This window comes from Eurypyga helias, unplaced genomic scaffold, assembly GCF_000690775.1.
Source record: "Eurypyga helias isolate BGI_N326 unplaced genomic scaffold, ASM69077v1 scaffold3764, whole genome shotgun sequence".
In the NCBI taxonomy this organism is placed as follows: Eukaryota; Metazoa; Chordata; class Aves; order Eurypygiformes; family Eurypygidae; genus Eurypyga; species Eurypyga helias.
This window is the reverse complement of record NW_010245518.1, coordinates 52,661-62,422: the sequence shown is the minus strand read 5'-3', so window position 1 is coordinate 62,422 and position 9,762 is coordinate 52,661. Positions and strand designations below refer to the sequence as shown.

The 9,762-nt window shown below is 39.4% G+C and overlaps 1 protein-coding gene across 1 annotated transcript in view; it reads right to left on the bottom strand.

The window, feature by feature from the left end:
- EVC2 (Ellis van Creveld syndrome 2) overlaps positions 1 to 9,762 on the bottom strand; it is a gene marked incomplete at its 5' end in the record, with an annotated part of 75,175 nt that overhangs the window by 15,482 nt on the left and 49,931 nt on the right. Inside the window, one exon of the mRNA XM_010150092.1 lies at positions 8,809 to 8,931. Coding sequence (XP_010148394.1) covers positions 8,809 to 8,931 — 123 coding nt within the window. The remainder of the gene's footprint in view (positions 1 to 8,808; positions 8,932 to 9,762) is intronic.

The window sequence follows — 9,762 nt, the reverse complement described above, 5'->3', positions numbered from 1 at the left end:
CACGGGGCTGCCACAGCCCCACCTCCCCAGCCTGTCCAGGTCCCTCTGGATGGCATCCCTTCCCTCCAGCGTGTTGACCACATCACACAGCTTGGTGTCATCAGCAAACTTGCTGAGGGTGCACTCAATGCCATCATCCATGTCACTATGAAGATGTTAAACAGTATCGGTCCCAACACCAACCCCTGAGGAACGCCGCTCCTTACTGGTCTCCACTCAGACATTGAGCCATTGACCACCACTCTCTGAGTGCGACCATCCAGCCAGTTCATAAGGCCACTAAGTGATCCATCCATCAAATCCATGCCTCTCCAATTTAGAGACAAGGATGTTGTGTGGGTCAGTGTCAAACACTTTGCACAAATCCAAGTAGATGACATTGATTGCTCTTTCCTTATTTTGGTTAAAGAATTCTATTCACGGTTGTGACCGTGTCATAGAAGGCCACCAAATTTGTTTAGGCACAATTTCCCTTGCTGAAGCTGTGTTGGCTATCACCAATTACCTCCTCAATTTCCATGTACCTTAGCATAGTTTCCAGGAGGATCTGCTCCATGATCTTACCAGGCACAGAGGTGAGACTGACTGGCCTGTAGTTCCCTGGATCCTCCTTTTTAAAGATGGGGGTTATGTTTCCCCTTTTCCAATCAGTGGGAACTTGACCAGACCACCACAACTTCTCAAATATGATGGATAGAGGTTTCGCAACCTCATCCACCAGTTCCTCCAGGACCCGCAGATGTACTTCATCAAGTCCCGTGGACCTGTGCACCTCCCAGATCTGATCCTCTCTAACCACAGGCGGCTCTCCATTCTTCTAGTCCCTGCCCTTGCCTTCCGCAACTAGTAGGTTATGGCTTGCCCCCTTGCCAGTGAAGACCGAGGCAAAATAATCATTAAGCATCTCTGCCTTCTCCACATCCTGGGAAACCAGCTCTCCCGTCTCCTTCCAGAGAGGACCCACATTTTCTTTGATCTTCCTTTTATCTCCTATGTACCTACAGAAGCCCTTCTTGTTGCCCTTTATATACCTGGCCAGGTTTAATTCTGCCAGGATTTTAGGTTTCTTAACCTGATCTCTGACCTCCTGGACAACTTTTCTGTAATCCTCCCAGGCCACCTGTCCCTGCTTCCAGTCACTGTAGGCTGCTTTTTTTTGCCTCACTTTGTCCAGGAGCTGCTTGTTCATCCACACTGGCCTCCTGGCACTTTTACCTGACTTCCTCTTCACTGGGATGCATCCTGAGCTTGGAGGAGAAGGTCCTTGAATACTTCCCAGCTTTCTTGGGCTCCTCTTCCCTGAAGGGCTTCATCCCATGGAACCTTGACAATCAGTTCCCTGAAGAGGCCAGAGTGTGCTCTCCTGAAGTCCAGGGTAGTGAGCCTCCCACTGGCACAGGACCTGATCTTGCCCTTCAGAATATCTTTGCACAAATACAGATGGTATGTACTCAAGATATTAAAACCATATTAGCTTTCTATTAAAGATAATTAGAATTATACATTGACTATTTATGATTTGCTTTAAAGAAGCACTTAAGGAGACTTCAACCAAGTTTTCAGATCCCTAATATGATAAATATGTAACGATACGCCCATGAATTTTCTCTGGATATTTTATTGATAAGGGACCTGCTAAGAGTGACTGTGTATCATCCAAATTCTATTATCCAGTAGATATCTAAATTTAAAATGTGATTTGGAACCACATATGCCTGTGACAGTCTCATTCATGCTCATGCAATATTCTCCAAAGTCTCCATTACATGATCTGGAATGTCCTTGAATGCAAGAGATGGAAGGTCACCTTCAGGAAGCATTTCTTGCTAACGTGAATTAAGCCAATTACAACACGAGAGTAAGAAATTATCCTACAGACACAAAGTAGAGGCAAGATTCGTCTTCTTGATATCTTTAACAAATATCCATCTTAAAAAAACAGACAATATATCTCAACATTACTGTTAATCTACCAAATCAACTTTGAATAACGTAGATGTGTTACAGTAACTAATAAGTAAACATATGGGTTAGAAATAAATATATGGGATATTTGAGTTAGGAGGCGAGATGGTACTGGAAATACGGTAACCAAAATGCTAAAAACGAAGGTGTTTTTTCTGAACATGGGACGCAGAGATCTGCTGTGAAAATCAAAAGATGTGGCCAAAATTGGGAGTTTATGGAAAAAGAGCTGTGCTGCCTTCCAGTACTTGTTCAAAAAAAAAGTAGATTACATTTACCTCAGGATAGGAAAAAGCAATGGATATCTGGATCTATGTTCCAGTAGGAAAAAATAAATCAATAATAATAGAAGTTAGATATAAAAAACTATTATGTTCTCTGCAGGCAGGCAAGAAACCCATTAAAGTGAATTTGAGGCCTTTTGTTTTCTGTAGAATGCTTTTTACTGAAAAGCAAGTAACTTCAGCGTCTCCCATTTAAGCTCACGGTCCAACAGTTCACAGGGATTCGAAGGTGTACACTGTACTCAACAGCACTAATTGGAAATCAAAGGTAAAAAGTTCTGCAGAACATTCTGTTAAGTCATGACTTTGGTACAGATTGCACAAGATAGTCAATCCCAGCCTAAATCAGGAGGTTTGGGGGGTTTGTTTGGTTTATTTATCTTGTCAAAGCAAGTTTATTTTCCAAATCCAAAGTGTTGTTACAGGATAATTTTATGAGCCAGTGAGAGAAGACAGAAGGCCTAGAACCAAGACTATTCCACAACTCAGTACCATAGTACTCAGTAACAGTAAGTTACCACAGTACTCAGTAACTCACAACTCAGTAACATAGTACTTTGTTTTGCTAACAAAAATTAGCACAATAAATCTATCTTCAAAAGTCTGTGCACAAGACTAACTTCTGAAATGACTCATTTGTTTTGAAAGGCATGCTGAATTGTTATACTACTGATCACTGTGACATGAGATGATGCTCTCAAAAACAATTAGCAATTTTCAGTGCCATATGGTCCAACTGCCCAATTTTTAAGGTCTCAGTTGTGAAGCTTCCATTGACTTGCCCTCATTCCTCTTTTCTGCAGTGAAAGCTGTTGCACTCTTAGGTGATTCTTAAAGAGAGAAGGGAATGGAAGCGAGTCCTTAACAGTAAAACAGGCAGGATAACAAATAACACAAAAAATAACTTATAGAAGACAAGGAATTTATATCTGATTCAGCCAGCCACTTAATACTTCGTTAACAAGAGCTGCTATCTAGCAAGGCGTTCAGGGAGATGCACCACTACAGCAGACATCCCTTTAAGGGGCAATTCACATTAGAAATAAACCAGGTTGGACAGCTGATGCTGCAAGTCAACTTTCAAAATTTTGACAATGTTAAGTTTTGAATTTACCTAAAAACAGGAAAATTAAGATGGATGAGAAGAACTCATGTTTTTGTTTGAAGAGACTAAATGATGTATGTTATGATTTTCATTACAATAGCACCTATTCAAGAAATATAGGACGTAAGAGTCTATGTGATGGCCCCTAATCACTCTATTAAGGCAGCTTCTTCACTAATAGAAACCACTACAACATTACTAGCTTGAATGAATTATTGCAACATACACACACGGAGGAGCTGGATCTTCTTTTCTTCCAGCTTTTATTTACATGTCTAAGATCCTGCCTACCAGAATCCACACACTTTTACAATTATCTCAAAAAAGGAGAAAATATATGCTTGAGTATGATTTGTTTTCTATGACACAAAATCAGTAAGTAATATCTGAAGGCTGCCTTTGTGCTTTAGGAACAGGATGTGCTATAAACCTTTAAAAATGCAGATTAAAAAAATTACACAGAAATGTTTTGACAGGTTTGTGCACACAACTGCATTTAAAGTTTGCCTCTTTCTTCACAGGAGGCTCAGTTTCAGACACAAGGATTTAAAATGAATTATGCGTATATGACATCTGGGGATGGATGAATGAATAATGAATAGATGAATGAGTAAATGAGTGATCACCTTTAGTGTAAGTTTGAACCCATTAAAATGAATAATGAATAAGGATGGAAATGCAGTTTGGCAACTCAAGTTCACGTATAAGGAGACACAGAAATGTATATTTTAATTGCAGCTGAATTCAAAGGCAAAAGAGATGCCACTGATGACAGGAACATTTATACTTTTGTCAATGACTTCAAATAGCAGGGGGTTTATATATGTTCAGTATATTCCATGAATTGTAAGAATCCAAAGTACAAAACTAGATATTATTTGTATATTATTAAGTATGACAACATACGTCAAGCATGCCAAAATATGAGGGACTGAACACCTCTCTTACGAATAAAGGCTATAAAACCTGAGAAGGTTGGGCTTGTTCAGCCTGGATAACAGAAGGCTCTGGGGAGACCTTACAAGCAATCTTCCACTACCTGAAGGGGGCTTATAAGAAAGATGGGGTCAAACTTTTTAGCAGGGTCTGTAGTGACAGGACAAGGGGTAATGGTTTTAAACTAAAAGAGGGTAGATACAGACTAGATGTGAGAAAGAAATTTTTTTACAATGCGGGTGGTGAAACATTGGCACAGGTTGTCCAGAGAGGTGGTAGATGCCACATCCCTGGAAACATTTATGGTTAGGTTGGATGGGGCTCTGAGCAACCTGATTTAGTTGAAAATCTACTGGCTCATGGCAGGGGGAGTTGGACTAGATGACCTTTGAAGGTCCCTTCCAACACAAACTGTCCTATGATTTTATGGGAATGATGTTTAGCTTTATCATTCAACATTCATTCAATATTATACAGTAAATTAACTGATCTTAACCAAACAAAATGTTGCATTACTCAACTGGTACTACAACCTACTCAATGCCACCTAAGTTTCTTTCTGCCTTTTGTCAACTCTGAAATCATAGCCCTACAAAGAGAAATACATCTGTGAAAATCAAAGCTTGTAAATAGACCAGCCTTCAGTGTGACACAGAAGGTGATTTCAGTAGAAGCTGGATCAAATATTGATTGCACACTAAATTATAAACTAGTTATGAACTAACATCCTGCCATTCTTTAAGCTTTTTATCATACCAAACAGAAGACTGTAAATACTGCTTAACATTGTACTCTTTGATGTAATATTATTAGGGTGTCCAACTACTTCGGTTATGATGAATCCACTCCTATAGGTATGAGCATTTGCTGCTGATTCTACCAAAAACATCCAAACTGCAGCAAAATTGCCAATGCTATAAATGCACTATGATTAGTCTATTGCTTAAAAGCACTGACTTCGAAGTTCCCTATTTAGTTCAGACTAATTACTACCTAGTGTTGTCTCAGTCCTAAATATTACAAGTATAGTGAATAAACTGAAAATGTACTTGACTACCTTCACCCCCAAAGACATTTCTCATGCAAGTATTATTGGGCATTTTAAGCCCAGAAGTGAAAATATAGACTAAAGAATGTCAGTATTTTTACCACTGTGTTTCTTCTGAGATAAAATTGCTATTTCAGAAAGGAACAGCTATCTACTCATGCACAAGACAGCTCAAAACAGTTATGAAACATAAAAAAAGTAGATATAGTCTGCTTCTGAAGATTTTCACAATAAGGTCAATGATACTCTCAGGCGCTCCAAGACTAGACTTGAAAGTTCCTGTGGCCTCCCAGCTCCACCTCTCATGTCTAAGAGTTGTTCTCCTCTGTCATGCCTGTTTTACAGTATTACAAAACACATCCTGCTGCTGCTTTTATAAGCATTGGCTGGAAACCATTTTACAGCCATCCTGTAGTGACACAGAACCCAGGACACCATGTGAATTCTGCAGCACTGAAGGCTGGAGAAATACAGTAGAGCTCTATCAATCTTTTCCCTGCCTTGATTTGGCTGTGCAATTCAGATGGTTAATATTGAGTGAGATGATAAAAACAAATTAATACAAACTTTAGAAGCATAACATTCTAAATGAGGAACAAGCTAACAGATTGCAACAGCAAAAAGAAACTCTGCTTCTGTGATCAACATAGAATCATAGAATGATTAAAACATAAGGTTTATTGCGATAATTCTGTGTCCAAAAGATAATGTGTGAACTAATGATTTTCCTTAACAATAGTTTAGCTTCCTTACTGGGAAAAGCCCAAAGCATTTGGCTTTTTATAACTAATGTGCAGCCATACAGTTAGAACAACAGGTATGCCAGATGGTACATACAGAACTGAAACAATAAGGCTTAGAGAAGCTAACTTTCCAATTTTAAAACAAGACTCTAACAAAAATGTAAGGCAATATTCATACAAACAACTATTCAGTACTTTTTGTAATATAAAAGCTTAGCTCTCACTCTGTTGCACTTTCAAGTAACAGTATGAAAACCCCCCAAACAAACAAACAAAAAAAGGCCGCTAAAAAACACCGATTAAATTTTAGACGTCGGGGCATTAGGTACCGAAGACAAAAATTTAAATTCTGTGCTGGTTTCAGTTGGGATAGAGTTATTTATCTTCATAGTAGCTAGTATGAGGCTACGGTTTGGATTTGTGCTGAGAATAATTCTGACAAGACACTGATATTTTTAGTTGTTGCCAAGCAATGTTTATATTAAGCCAAGGACTTTTTCACTTTCTCATACTGTGCCTATGTTCCCAGTTTCTTCTCCACAAGAGGCTGGGAGGGGACACAGCCCAGACAGCTGACCAAACTGACCAAAGGGATATTTCATACCATAAGACAACATGCACAGTATATAAGTTGGGGGGAGTCTGGCTTTCAGGTCTCTCAGTCTCAGATTCACTCTCTGGCTCTGACTGCTCAGGGACCAGATAGATGTTGGTTAGCCAGTCGTGAGCAATTGCGTAATTTCCACTCCCCTCTTATTAATAATACTAACAATACTACTAATAATATGTAATGAAAATAATATCATTAATATTTTATTTCATTTATTTTCAATTTTTAACCTTGCTCTTATCTCAACCCACAAGTTTTCTTACCTTTTCCTTCAATTTTCTTCCCCAACCCGCAGGGGGAAGGGGAGGCGAGTGAGCAGCTGTGTGACACTTGCTTGCTGACTGGGGTTAAACCACAACAAATGCCTCCATTAAAGGATTAGGGTATTCTTGGACCAGAGTTATTAAATTATTAAAGGGTGCCAGAACACACTTGCCCACTTGTTGTATTCTTCCTCAAGCACCTGCTCTCAAAAACCAGGTGCTGGACCCAATAAACATTTGCTGTTATCATCTGCAACCAAGACTAACAATATATTGCTCTCGCATAAAAGGGAATTATTTCTGAAAAAACATGTTGACACAGTATTTTTCTTTCCTCGGGATACAAGTATAAAAAGCATAGGAAGGTGTAAAAACAGTTTTGACCAAATTGGTATTGCAATAATTTGTGAAACTGTTTCATCCATCAATTTTAACTACCAATAACAATGGCTTGTTCTACACAGCTGTGTACCACCTCTGTTATCATTGTAACGTTCCTCTGATATACAAGAGCAGTATCAGCCATATTTTACAAGTGGGGAAGAGAAGGAGAGAAAGGTTAAAGAGCAGCCCTGAGGAGAAGGATTTGGGGGTACTGATGGACAAAAAGCTGAACATGAGCTGGCAGTGTGCGCTGGCCGCCCAGAAAGCCAACCGTATCCTGGGCTGTATCCAGAGAAGTGCGGCCAGCAGGTCAAGGGAGCTGATTCTCCCCTTCTTCTCTGCTCACGTGAAACCCCACCTGGAATTCTGCATCCAGCTGTGGAGCCCTCAACATAAGAAGGATATTGACTGCTTCGAGCGAGTCCAGAAGAGGGCCACGAAGATGCTCAGAGGGCTGGAGCACCTCTGCTATGGGGACGGGCTGAGAGAGTTGGGCTTGTTCAGCCTGGAGAAAAGAAGGGTCCTGAGAGACCTTACAGCACCTTCCAGTACCTGAAGGGGCCTACAAAGAAGCTGGGGTGGTCCTTTTTACAAGGGCCTGTAGTGACAGGACAAGGGGTAACGGGTTTAAATTGAAAGTGGGGAGATGTAGATTGGATATCAGGAAGCAGTTCTTCCTGGAGAGGGTGGTGAAGCACTGGAACAGGTTGCCAAGGGAAGCTGTGGATGCCCCATCCCAGGAAGTATTCAAGGCCAGGCTGGATGAGACTTTGAGCAACCTGGTCTAGTGGAAGGTGTCCCTGCCCATGGCAGGGGGGTTGGAACTAGACGATCTTTAACGTCTGTTCCAACACAAACCATTCTATGATCACAAACAAGACCTCATGGAATATCTGCTGGCAGACCAGGGAAAAATCCCATATTGACACTGGTCCCACTCGGTCCTTGAGGATTAATTTTAGATTGGGCCTATGAGCCTTTTGCCTACCAGAATCACGTCTCCCTTTGAAAACACTCTGTACAAATAATCTCAGACCCCTCCCGAGAAGTCTTGGGATCTAAGAGCATTTCCGGGTTTTCACTAGTGTTAGGTGATGTCCAAAAACAAATGTTGCTCAACTGAAGTATGCCGTGAAGCACCTTCCATGTTTTGTAAGCCTTACTAAGAAAACCACAGGATCCAGGGAAGCCTTGCAATCATGCATTTACCAAGCCCCAGAACCACCAGAATGAAAAAGGGAGAGACATGAAATTAGTTCTGTAACTAAGTTGCAAAAATTAAAACAAAGTTAAAACTATTAAGCTTAAAATGCGTCTTGAAAAATGCAGGCAAGAGTAGAGAGATGCATCATGATGCTACACCTTATGCCTTTTTTAATCTGGTTCTTACTCACATTGATAAATAACTGTCATTCTTTAATTGCTAAAGTTCTAGGTTTTGACCTTAGTACAGAAAAAGCTTGTACTTACCTTATTCAAATCTTCATCTTTCACCGAGTCTTCATAAATGAAAATTTTGTCCTGTAAAGATTTCTTCAGAATATCTATCTTATTTCTATTTCTGGATCCTGGTTTTTTCATCATAGAATGCTGCTGTAAGGTGAGCACAAAATGGTTTATTTGCAAGAGCTATATGAGGATGCTAACATTATTACTTGCTATTATTGGCAGATCCACCAATTAATGAAACACTTGGCAAGGATGACTTCCATTGAGGAAATATTTCTGAAGTGAAGGTGCTGCCTATTCATTCAGAAGATTCCTTTCAGACATTCAGACAAAGTTGGAAATTTCTTTTTTAATTTCTTTTAAATAGGATTATATATTCATCCTTTCCAAGAAGACCGCTAGCGCATAAATTTGATTTTAAACAAGCTTTAGCAGTGATAATAAGAGAAGATTGAAGCTGATGCGTTGTCTCCTCAGCATGGTTAAAAATGAACAAAGAATATTAATTTAAGAACTACATTGTTTTCAAGACACAGTATATGAATCACAAATGAACCATGATAGTATTAAGGGGCACCGTTCCATGTAATCAAATTATTCTTGACCTTTATATTTCTTTACAAGAATATCAACTAACTATAATGTACTCTTGGGGAAATGATAACATCTGTTCAACTATAATGCTTTGCAAAGTCATTTCGCTTTGTTAGTACTTTAGAAATTATTAAGGTTTTGAACTAGGTTAATTCCTAGTACAATTACCCAAAGCTAGTTTACATGTTTAGAACACACAACTGAACCAACACAAAGCAAAGCAAAGTCCTCTTTATAATAATGTGAGATACAATTTTACAGGAAACACTTTTTTTCCATCCTATTTAAGAACCAAAAATAAAATATGATTCCACAGGTTTTACGTTTTACTGAACGATTAAACACCCCTCAAAGTTCTTTAAAAATGCGCTAGATTTTTGT